This window comes from Humulus lupulus, chromosome 8 (genome assembly GCF_963169125.1).
Source record: "Humulus lupulus chromosome 8, drHumLupu1.1, whole genome shotgun sequence".
NCBI classification, from domain to species: Eukaryota; Viridiplantae; Streptophyta; class Magnoliopsida; order Rosales; family Cannabaceae; genus Humulus; species Humulus lupulus.
Genome location: NC_084800.1, coordinates 49067449 through 49079782, shown reverse-complemented (window position 1 = coordinate 49079782; position 12334 = coordinate 49067449). Strand labels below are relative to the sequence as shown.

Genomic DNA, 12334 nt, shown 5'->3' with positions numbered 1-12334 from the left:
TGTTTTGTACTTCGGTTCATATTGTTAGGCACGTGCGGTGACAATGACGAGTGTGAAGGTCGGAACCTTCTGGGTCTTACTCGTACTGTATGAAGCTTTTGTATTTTATTTTTATTTTTTATAATCGCTTGAACTTTCTTGCGCGGTAATTTTGGTCGTCGTTTTCTTCGTTGCCAAGATCTTCATTGACATAAGAAAAGTAGGAGGGAATTCTCAATTTTGGGCGTTTAGGGGTTTGAATCAGCTTCATCGCTCTAAAAATGTCTTCTCCTGGCGAGTAATGCCCTCTTTTTCTTTAGTTTTTTTTTTTTTTTTTTAATGTTCTTCAGATTCATTTTTTCTTTTTCTTATTCTTTTTTTTGGCAATGTTACTTTTATTATTTCAGCCAGTTTCCTAAAGCACCGAATTGATATCGCGTCAATCTTCCATTATAGTTTAGTGTTTTCGAATTTAGAAGGAAATGAATTATATACTAGGGTAGTAACTCAAAGTTTGTCACGAAATTTTCTTAATCATAAGAGTGAATTGCTTGAATTTCGAGAAATCAAGATGGTTACTGTACTTGTTTTTATGGGTATATATGAGCTCGGTAAAGTTTGATTAAATATTTTACTTTCTTACACGTAGTTTATAGAGTTGGGGGATTTGCTATTTTCATAACTTGTTAATCCCGATTTTTTATTTATTTAATCATAAAATTCAGGAATGGGTTTTTGCAATTGAACTCTTGTTGATGAATTTACCATTGTTACGTCAGTTTCCGTGGTCTTACCAAATCTTCATTTTCATAGGAAGATGTTGCCCTTTTATTTATTTATTTATTTATTTTTGTGGGGGGGGGGGGGGTGTTGGTTGATTCTGGATTGGCAAGATAACATTTTGAGGAGTAGATAGTTGTTACGGTCATTGTATGCATCCTAGACTACTTGAGTTTTCATTGAGAATAGAAGTTGAATTTGCTTATATATCTCATATCCTTTGCATTGCTATAAGATACATTCTCTGTAATTTTTAGCCTGGCCTGACCAGAGTATGTATTGATGAGAAAGTATTTGGTTGTGTTACATTAGTTTTAGATTTCTTTTGATGCTCTGTTGCTGTTTTAGTTTCGTTTTTCAACCCTTTTTTGTTCCTTTCTTCAGGTTCTACAAGTCACTCCCACCCATTAGTAAGGCTTATGGGACTTTGTGTCTGTTGGCAACCCTGGGCGCTCAATTGCAACTTTATGACAAGAGTAGTATTGAATTAGATTATAGATATGTCATCTATCGTTATCAGGTTTGTGTCAATTTCTGTAGAAGTTAATGATGTGTTTGATTAATTTCCTTACGAAAATATTTGATTCTTGTCCACTAAGTTCTCTAGTTATCTCTTATAAAAAAAGATAGTAAGTCAATAAAAAACTATCTTCTGATTTCTCCCATTATTTGTAGGTGTGGAGGTTGATTACAAGCTTATTTTTCCTTGGTGGGTTTTCTATTAATTTTGGGATCCGTCTTCTCATGATGTGAGTAACAATCTTGCAGATTTCTCATTAAATGCTGTAATCTTGCAAGTGTATGTGGTTCTTTCTGTTTATGCTGGATAGTAGGTGTGACATGATTGTTTTGGGAGAAAAAAATAAGTGGAACCTGCTGACCACTGAAACAAGAGGAAGTTTCTCACGTTTTAATACTGTCATTGTTGATTGTATAGAGCAAGATATGGAGTTCAACTAGAAAAGGGGCCATTTGATCGGAGGACAGCGGATTTCTTGTGGATGATGATATTTGGAGCGTTAACATTACTGGTTTGTGCCTTAATTTATAATTGTCCTTTGGCAGTCTATCTTTTTTATCAGACAGGCATTGAATGTACTTCTTAAAAAAAAAACAACTTAAAAAGCCTAATTTTATCTTTTCATTTTCTCGTCTTAGTCTGTAATGTATCTTCATGTTTGTTTTCAATCAGTTGCAGTATAGGAGCTTATGTTCTTACCCTTGCTAGATCTGTCTAACAATTGAAGTTTTTACTGACATCCGATCCCATCTGTTGACCTATTATGGTTTCGATTATAGGTGTTATCTCTCATTCCTGGATTTGGTACCCCTTTCTTAGGGATCTCTCTTGTATTCATGCTTCTTTATGTGTGGAGTCGAGAATTTCCAAATGCCGCTATCAACATCTATGGACTTGTGACACTCAAGGTGAGTAATGACTAGCTTTACTTTCCAAAGTTTAAATTGGTTTATAAGACTGCTGTGGATTGGTTAAGATTGATGTATGGATGTCAAAACAATGGCGATTGCAGGCATTTTATCTACCATGGGCCATGCTTGCTTTGGATGTAATTTTCGGTTCTAAAATCATGCCAGATCTGCTTGGAATCGTTGCTGGGCATCTGTATTACTTTTTGACTGTGCTACATCCACTAGCAGGTGGAAAGAACATATTGAAGACTCCCATGTGGGTGTATCCTTTTCTTATTGAAACATGTAAAAAGTATAATACCACACCATCATCATCACCATTATCATTCTCTATAGTATTTACTTACAAGCTTTATCTTCAACCTCATGATGGTGAATTTGATTTAAATAAAACTGATTTTCATTGCTAGCCTACATACTTGAACGTGGTTTGGCACTGTAAAATTCCCTTGACTAGTAGCAAACAGAAATAGACTGGTGGCAAGATGGAGAATAGGAGCTCAACCGATCGTCCGTGCGCGAGCCCAACCCGAATCAGAAAGGAGTACCAGTGGGGCTTTCAGGGGAAGGTCCTATCGGCTTAGTGACTAATTTTGATGCCCAAAACTAGGTTTTGGTAGTTCGAAACACTTCCCATTCATTTTTGTGGATGATGCAGCTAACAAGGGACTTGGTGACTAAGGAAGTAGAAAAGTTCTTTAATATGTTATTTTTCCATGGAACATTTTGCATGTTGTCCAATCATACACTTACAATAATTATTGAATGGTTACAAATGTTCTTTTAGACATATCTTTTAGTTCTTTCAATTAGTTTTGTTTATGGTATTTCCTTTTCTTTTCGAAACACGAGGATTTCCCCCTCCCACAGCAATGCAATGTAAATCATATGGTATTCAAATATTAATATAGTAAATTATAAGAGAACGAAATATGACAGTAAGAGATGGAACGACGTGGTTTATGAAAGGATTTTATTTAGAAAGAGCTAAAATTAGAATGAATGGATGAATGAACGTAATATGTGGTGATTAGTGCTAGTCCATTAGAAGCAAGAAGTGAGTATCGTGAAAAATGGAGCGAAATCGGCGGGTAAACGGACACGTCATATGGTGAAAGAAAAAGTATAAGAAAATAATTTGGTAATAAAAAAAGGTTCCTGAAATAATGGAGGGTGTTGAATGGACGGTTGAGGAGAGAAGAGATGAATGATAAGATCTATGAGCACGGCCAGGCCACTCTGTCTCTGACTTTTTGACTTTAAACGTTCAAAGCCCTCTCCATATTAATCTCTTCTCTATTTAATAATTCCCTGTGTACCAAAGAAGCCATTGCTATTACTACTACTACTACAAGCAAGTTAAGAGAAAAACCATAACTCAATAACCCAAAAGCCAAAATGTCGTGGCAAACGTATGTGGACGAGCATCTGATGTGCGACATCGATGGCCAGGGGCAGCATCTGACCGCCGCTGCCATCATCGGCCTCGACGGCAGCATCTGGGCCCAGAGCTCTTCCTTCCCTCAGGTCTTCATTCTATTCAATCGATCCTGTTATATGACAATCATTGTCGTTTTCTTGGTTGGTTGTGATCACGTCTTCTTCAAATATATTCACATGACAATATACTTATCTGGCTAAGGCACTTGGTTTTCATGTTATTATTTTGTATATATATCAGGAAAATATTTCTTCTAATATGCGTATTTGTGTATGCATATGAAGTATTTTTTCATAAGAAAGGTGATACATATTACATATAGGTATAGCTGGTACATTTGCATTTGCATAGATCTATGTTAAACTGACCATGTTGTGTGGTTTTTTGGGTGTCCAGTTAAAGCCTCAGGAGATTACTGATATCACCAAGGATTTCGAGGAACCAGGCCATCTTGCTCCTACAGGCTTACACCTTTCCGGCACTAAGTACATGGTCATCCAGGGAGAGCCTGGAGCTGTCATCCGTGGAAAAAAGGTAATAATTTTTAATTAATGCGTACAACCTCCAAAAACTTTGGATTGAATCAGTTCACAAATTTCAAATATGCATGTGATCAATTCTATTGAGCTTCAATTCACAAATTTCAAACTCAAACTGTGAGCCTTCGGATTGTCTTTCTTTTGGCTCAAGCATATCTCAAACTTGAGATGCATAAGATGCTCTTTTATTTTATTTAAAACTTGTATGTGTCAATTCTATGTTTCATTGAGCAATTATCAATTTGGATTGGCAGGGGTCTGGGGGTGTGACCATAAAGAAAACTGGTCAAGCACTAATTTTTGGCATATATGAAGAACCAGTAACTCCAGGACAGTGCAACATGGTCGTTGAGAGGTTGGGTGATTACCTTGTTGATCAGGGCCTCTAAGCTAATGTCTATGATCAGCATTCAAGTTATCTCTTTTGCGTTATAATTTTTGGGAAATTTTAATTTTGTATTCTTTTTCTTTTTCATAATTCTTCTTTATTTTTATTATATTTTTTTGGGTTCCGAGTTTGCATCTCTTTCATTTGAAAAAGTCTTCAAATGGCTATGAAGTTGTTGTTGACAATAACCATGCAAGAACACATAAAATGCTTGTTTGGTGTTTAGTTTTTTTTTTAATTGAATTACCTCTATATTTCTTCTAATTATTCCATAACGTTTTCGCTTTCTTTATGGCACAATATAAAATTGAGACAATAGCAACATCTTTCACTAAATAAATAGTCTTACTCTTATCACAGTGCTCTCTCTAACCAAATGAGTTTAAACATTGTGAATTTTATTTTAAAATTAGAATGAATAAACTTTTTTCTTCTTCCTTTTTCCATGGTCATCATTGATACACCTCCACACCAATTGCGCTGGTTTAAGTTGTTTTGCTTGCAATTAATTGAAGATGCTTTTTGTAACATAAAAAAATTATAATTGTAACTTTTTAAAACAGAAAGTGAATACATAGTTCAATAAAATTTAGAATCAAATAGTATATGTGTCTAATCAACATCAAGTGAATATTCAACCAGCCAGACTTGGTGTAAGAAAGGTTTTTAATTTGCCACCAAAAGAAAGTCAAAAAAGCAACAAAGAGGAAATAGCAAAATATGAAAGATTATTCTCTAAGCTTTACGTTATTTTAAGTCTATTATAAATAATAATAACTTTTAAACATGAGGCCCTCCCGGACAAAGACTGGTTATCTAGCTATGAGGATAAGATGCTTGAGCTGCTTCGTTTGCCTTTCCTTTATTAATAATTTTATAAAGATATACTTTGCCTTTTCTTTTTTGATTATTTGAAAGAAAATTAAAATTTTCTTCTGTTCACAAAAAAAGAAAAAGAAAATTTTATGCCAGACGAGATGATGGGACCAAACTAATTCATGAGGAATAAAAAAAGAGTGGAGAAGAGAAGAGAGGAGACAATCAATTGGACAAGAAAATTATGTTTTTAATTTGAATAACTTGATGTTGTTCGGAGAATTTAGGAGATATGCTTGTTTCATCATTTTCGTTCATATATATTCCTTGTCAAAATGCCAATTTTCTTTCTTTCTTTTTATTTTCTTAAAAAATATATGAAAATATTTATTACACTTAGATTTCGAGATAAGAAGTTATGACCCCGAAAACTGGGCTCGTCAGGTGTGAGCTCAAAATATATGCAGACATCATACGGTTCAACCGTTAAACTCCTCTAAAGTAAAACAACGACCTCGAGGATGTGTAACCTCGAATATTCTCCGAGCTCGCGATGGGTAAAGGTACGACACTTGAATATATTTTTACCGATTGTCTTCAGACGAGATAGCTCGAGCTCGGGAAGTGCAAGCTTGGATGTGACAGCCTCGTCAACACCTACCTATCCCGAGCATAGCATGAAGTTGAGTGGCAAGCTCGTGACGAACTCATAGTCTTGACAGACTCAATGCCAATCGCTGATCTCGAAGACCTGATGAATCACCTGGGATAGCCCATTACGTGTGAACATGCTCCTATTGTGTAATCCCAATATTTAAGGGATACCATTTAATTTGTTATCCGTTCTCGATCTTCGTGGGACGTTTCCGTGTATATAGGAGATAATACAGTTAATATCATTATTTCAATTGATTTACAGAATATCTTCCTGAAATATGTGGGAATGAATTCTGCAACATTCTCTACAAATAGAGAAGGAATCACCACTTGTAGAGGACCGATTTTCTGATTTCTGGAGAGAAAACTCTGGGTAATTCATTTCTGAATAATTTCCAAAAAACTCATAAGTCTTAATAACATAGACTCGTGGACTACGCAGAAGTAACTGCTGAACCACGTAAAAATCCTATTGTCTTTCTTCACTATTCATTCACTTCATTACTTTATTGTTTAATTGCTCTACAATTTAAGTTAACGAAAAACGGCGTCAACAATAGTAATAAAGAAACCTGTGAGTTTCTTGACCAAATGCCAGTATCAAAATTTATGTTATCATAGTATTGGACAAACAAATTTAAATATTAAATTTTAAAAATAAAAATAAAAATAAACCACTAACTAATTTTAAATAATTAAACACTAAAATATTAAAATTTATTATTATTTAAAAATCTAAGAAGAATAATTTCTTAAAATTTTATGTTTTAATTTAAACAAAATTATTTGAATTCTTTTTTATTTTCATTTTTTTATTTGAATTTTTAAGAAATAAATTAATATCAATTTTTGAGTTTTTTTTTACTACAACTGTGTTCAGATAATAATTTTATACTAATTTGTCAAATATATTGTATTACTTTGATGTTAATTAAATGTTGTAAGTTGGCATCAAAACAGATTTCCAAACAAAACAGCGTCGACAAGAAAATTGATGCGAAAAGTCAGCAATGCCTTAAGTCAACAGCTTTGACGTCAATTGTATACTAATACTAAAGCGCATAGTGTTAATGCACAATTGGCGCCAATGCACTTATTAGTGTCGGTACAAAATTGTCGCCAATAAGTTAACGTGGTATTTAACTAATGCCTAAAATAGTGACCAAGAAAATATTAGTGTCACTTTCCTACTAATGCATAAAATAGTAACCAGGGGAATTACATATTTCTTTTGTTAGTTCCCCTAGCTTTATTATATAAAATTGAGAAAAATAATAATTAAATTACACAAAAATACGTAAAAATGAAAAGAAGAAAAAATAGTTTATTTAAAATTAAATGTATAAGATTCAATAGTAGTTTGCTAACTAATTATTTGAATAAATCAAAGTAGGGCAAACACAATTTTAGACCCTATGTTTTGCAAAAGTTACTGAAAGGACTCTGAGTTTTGTTAAATGACAATTTGGACCATATATTTTGCAAAACAGAACAAAATAATATCCTGAACAGAATTTTGGTCAAAATATTTTTTAATATGACAAAAATACCCCTAAGTCTTTTAATTAATGAATTAATTATATAATCAAAAATACATTTTAAATCAAAAAAATTATATAAATTGATTTTAAAATAAAATTTAATTAAAAAATATTTTTTATTAATTAAAAAATAACATAAAGAATTATATATCATTAAATTGAAACTAATCAATCCTAAATCAAATCACAAATACAATTTATTATCTAATTAATCACATAAACCATAAATTAATATAAACAATCCAACTCCCAAATATCCCAAATTAAAAAAAATAGATTTATGTTCTTGAGTTCTTCATCTTTAAACCCAGATTAAAAAAAATTAGCAACATCACAAATCAAGAAAAATCCATAATAAAATCAATCCATTTCATTTCTTCCCTACACAAATTAAACTAAAACTTTGAATCTAACTCAAATATCATCAACATAAATTTTCAAAAATAATAAAACTAAACCCAAATTATTAAAAATCAACAATCTCAATCTTTAACATCTTTATCAATCTCAAATTTGTAAACTCTTGAACAATACTAACTTTTCTTCTTCTATGCTCCATAACCAGACCGACAAACAAAAAAGAAAAGAAGAAAACAATCCAGACCACTCCCGGAGACACACATCCACTACTCGGAGATGATGCAAATGCGTAGATCAAGCCCATGTCTGAGATCACTGCTCGGAAACAAGCCCTTTCGCCCAGATTCAAGAAGAAGTTTCTGCGCCCAGATCGCAAAAGAAGCTCGCCCAGATAGGAGAAGAAGCCCGCCTAGTCACCTCCTTCCATCACCTTCTCGTTGGATCTAAATGAAGCTCACCCAGATCGGAGAAGAAGCTCGCTCAGTCGCCTCCGTCCGTTGCCTTCCCGTCGGATCTAAGTGTTGCCGAACCTAGTCCTCGGAGAAGAAGAAGAAGAAGAAGAAGAAGAAGGAAACGAACAAAAAGAAGAATGACAGAGGAAGTAGAAGAAGAAGAAGGAAATGAACAAAAAGAAGAACGACAAAGGACAAAGAAGAAAAAGAAAAGGGTTTCGAAAAAAAATTCAATACTATTTCGATTTTTTAATTTTAATTCATTTTAGTTTTAGTTAAGATTTATTTTAGTATTATTTATGGTTTTAATTTGTTTTGTTTAATTTAATTTTTATTTTTTTCACATTAAAATATTGTATTTTTTAATTTTAGTTTAATTTTTTATTTTTAAATTAACTAAAGATAATTAATATTAAGTTTTTAATAAAATATAAGGGTATTTTGGTCATATTTAAAAATATTTTGACCAAAATCCTGTCCATGGTATTATTTTGTTCCGTTTTGAAAAACACAGGGTGTGAATTATCATTTAACAAAACACATGGTCCGATCGGTAACTTTTGCAAAACATAGGATCCAAAATGATATTTATCCATAAAAATAAATAAATAATCATTAAATCAAAAATTAATTTGCTAAAAAAAATTATAAAGTTAACAAAAGAATATAATAAGTATGGTTATTTACAACAAAAAGACTTAAGTTTTACAAATTGTGGCACTTAAATACCTTATTCTTTCTTTTTATGGCTAAAATACACTCTGTCACACTTTCTTGACATTTGTATATACCTCATACTTAAGTGTCTGGACTAATCAAATGCTGCCACGTATGCATCAATTTCACTACAAGAAAAATAGCCTACACTGACGACTGTCGTCGCTGTAGGTATACAACGACGACATATCGTCGCCAAAACTGCGTTGCTGTAGGTCCGTATGTGTTGCAATCTACGGTGATGAAAAAACGCAGTCGTCATAGTAGGAAACCCTTTTTTCGGTTGGACTGGGATATTGCGACGACATGTCGTCTCTGTTGGTGGTTGCAAAATTTGAAAATTTTAATTTCAAAAACTTCTACAGCGACGACATGTGGTCCCTGTAGGTCTGTCGATCGCTCCATCAACAACGACGACATGTCGTCGCTCAAGAGTGCGTTGGTTTATATGCCTTCAGCGACGACATGGCGTCGTCGTAGTGTCACGAAAACTTAGATTTTTGTATTCAGCGTTCACCCTGTGGTACAATTTAAAATATATATATCTAATTAATTATATTGATTAAAATTTATTTAATATAATATTAAATATTAATTAAATAAATAAATAAAACCAATTTATTAATTAAATAATAAAACTAATTTAACAATATCCATAGTCTCTAAAATCTAAGATAACAAAACATAAGTAGTATTGTCTCCAAAATAAAAATAAAAACTCAAAATATTAATAATTTAAAACTAGTAATATAACAAAACAATGTCATCAAAATCAATTCCAAAATCATTATCGTCGGGTTGTTGTGGTGGCTGTGGTGGTTGTTGTTGTGGTGGCTATGGTGGTTGTGAGTGTTGTGGCTATTTTCGTTGAAAGCTTGCCATCATGGACTGTATCATGTTCATGTCCAAGTTGACAGGCTGAAATTGTGGAGGTTGGATGCTCATATTTGTTGTTTGCAAATATTATTGCATTTGTTGGAAGTTGTTGTTCTTGGTCATAAAGGCTTGACTGAAGTATTGAATCATGGACTGGAAAGCCTCAGGTGGTATCGTTGGAGGGCCAACTGTGGTAGACGGAAACGGTGATGCCTCTGATTGTGAAGAGGATCTGGTGGCGCTTGAGGCAAAGGTACTAGTGCCCTTCAACTTCCGTCCAATACCTCGGTTGTGGCCACGACGTTGACCAAGTACCTTTGACGACTTGTGTCTCATTGACAGTGGCACTTCCTGCTTCAGATTCAGATTGAGATTGGGATTGTGTCTGGACTTCTTGCTGCAGTTTAGAAACAAGACAATTAATATATATGATATAATTGAATAATATACATAGATACAAAACTTAGAAAGTTACTTACATATGCATCATTAGCATTCGTGTTCATCCATCCTCGTGTCGGATGATTGTGCATGTCATGGAACGTATCGATAATGCTGGACAGTTCCTTGGTTTGAAGATTTATCTTTAGAAAACAAATTTAACAAAATCTCAGTTAAATATTGAAATTATTATTAAGATAACTTAAAATATTTCAAATTATCTATATATTTTTATTTACCTTCTTAAATCGAGCGGAAGCATAAGAAATCAATCCATCGAGACTTGGATACTTCTATTTTGCTCTGTTGGCAGCATTTTCCGTTGAGCGTACCATGAACTGTGGAGTAGTGAAAAAGTCAACCAACTTCTTCCAACTCTCGTTGTCAATGTCATCCAGTGGATTCTTTCTGGTTGTCTCGATATCATCATACCCTCCATGTTCATCGAAGTGTCTTTTCTTGCGACCTTTTCTTTCCTTGTAGCGATCCTGAAACTCTGGCTCAATCCCAATCTCTATCAGTCGCCACTCAGAGAGAGCTCGGGGAAGAATGAAAAATTCCTTAAAAAAAATGGTGAGATTTTTTAAATTATAAAAAAAAACATTACATGTGAATAAGTAGATGAATTTGTCAGAGAATATATATTATTGCTCAATGGAAATATGGAAAACCAAAATACAACTCTATGCAAAGAATACAATGGACAAGATGATATATAAATAGGTTTACAACTCAATAACCAACAATACAAGTAAATGTAGAAAAGAGAGAAAGAAGAGAATTATTATAACTAAAACTCTAAAACAAGAGATACCAATAAATATGTAAATAGAAATAGAAGAAGAGGATTACAAACTCAAAACAATAATAATACAAGAAGAACAACTGAATGAAAATATCAATGAAAAACACAAACTCACACTCAACCAAAGTGTAGAGTAATGGGGATCACCAACTTGAACAATGTTCAAAACATTTGTCCAAAAGCTTATTTCCCCCTATTCTCTAAGCACTAAGGGATCTCTCAAGGAAATAGCTCTCTGGAATAATCAAGCCTCAAGGTGTATTTTTCAGCCAAGTGCTTTGTGGATGAAAAATGGTGTGTCTTACAAGTGAGCATTAGGCTCCTATTTATAGAGTTTGAGATACCCTTTGGATTTCAAATTCCACCAACCCCTATGGCTGTTACCAATGTTTAATTAGATTAATATGGAATTAAAATTGAGATTTGAGAGTTATTTGGGTTTTTGGAATCATTCAACACATTTGGAAAAAACTGAAAAATTGGCCTGAAATGCACTTGTGGCCGCGGCCACTGCTTTCTATCCCCCAGGCCGCGACCACCATCATTCAGTGGCCGCGGCCACAGACCATTTTCAGCACTTGAAAATATGTTGTTTTTCCATCCAAACCCTCCCAAATGACTTTGTAACTCCAAAAACACATTATTGGGGTTAAAATCATATCTCCAACAGCCATATTTTATAATAGCTTTATGAAATCCAATCTCAAATGTGTAACATATAATATATACATTATTGGGTAATATTTGGGAGTTACAAATTGTAACTGATTTTGTAACTCCAAAATATGTCACATTTGGGCACACACATGTGTCCAATTTTGTTATTCTCAATAATATGTTACAAGGTGTGACAAATCACATTTTGTCACATTATTTAATCTAATATTATATTATATGAAATAATATAACAGAATTTACCTCAAGTTTTTGCATCAATCCAATCTTGTGCTCATCTGGAACACTCTGCCACGAGTCATAATATAACGAGACATGGTGACCAATAAGGTTGCCAATAAGTCTCGTGAACAACGTCCCAAAATCACCAACTGCTTTGTAGGTTCCCTCCTTCAGATCAAATTGTAGAGTCAACAGACCTTTATTGTTGTTGATG

At 33.4% G+C, this 12334-nt stretch overlaps 2 protein-coding genes across 3 annotated transcripts; both read left to right on the top strand.

The window, feature by feature from the left end:
- Positions 1-92: 92 nt before the first annotated feature.
- On the top strand, positions 93-2980 carry LOC133797135 (derlin-1). Of its 2 annotated transcripts, none has more exons than XM_062234944.1 (7): positions 93-277; positions 1144-1279; positions 1435-1508; positions 1697-1790; positions 2059-2187; positions 2292-2482; positions 2601-2745. In XM_062234944.1, exons 1-7 carry the CDS (start codon positions 261-263, stop codon positions 2611-2613), a joined length of 654 nt encoding a protein of 217 aa, XP_062090928.1. In that variant the 5' UTR covers positions 93-260; the 3' UTR covers positions 2614-2745. The 2 variants fall into 2 exon arrangements, with proteins under 2 accessions (XP_062090928.1, XP_062090927.1); XM_062234943.1 differs by having other exon boundaries at positions 100-277; positions 2292-2452; positions 2658-2980.
- Positions 2981-3389: 409 nt separating this feature from the next.
- On the top strand, positions 3390-4792 carry LOC133797136 (profilin-4). The gene is made up of 3 exons (XM_062234945.1): positions 3390-3717; positions 4028-4165; positions 4425-4792. The coding sequence occupies exons 1-3, from the start codon at positions 3589-3591 to the stop codon at positions 4557-4559; spliced, it is 402 nt and encodes a 133-aa protein (XP_062090929.1). The 5' UTR covers positions 3390-3588; the 3' UTR covers positions 4560-4792.
- Positions 4793-12334: the final 7542 nt, after the last annotated feature.

Excerpts from the sequence above, each read along its gene's own strand:
- LOC133797135 (XM_062234943.1), top strand. Across the intron at positions 1,791-2,058 it reads TTGGAGCGTTAACATTACTG|GTGTTATCTCTCATTCCTGG; the intron begins GTTTGTGCCTTA and ends TTTCGATTATAG. Across the intron at positions 2,188-2,291 it reads ATGGACTTGTGACACTCAAG|GCATTTTATCTACCATGGGC; the intron begins GTGAGTAATGAC and ends TGGCGATTGCAG.
- LOC133797136 (XM_062234945.1), top strand. The coding sequence starts at position 3,589 with ATGTCGTGGCAAACGTATGTGGACGAGCATCTGATGTGCGACATCGAT. Across the intron at positions 3,718-4,027 it reads AGAGCTCTTCCTTCCCTCAG|TTAAAGCCTCAGGAGATTAC; the intron begins GTCTTCATTCTA and ends TTGGGTGTCCAG. Across the intron at positions 4,166-4,424 it reads CTGTCATCCGTGGAAAAAAG|GGGTCTGGGGGTGTGACCAT; the intron begins GTAATAATTTTT and ends TTGGATTGGCAG.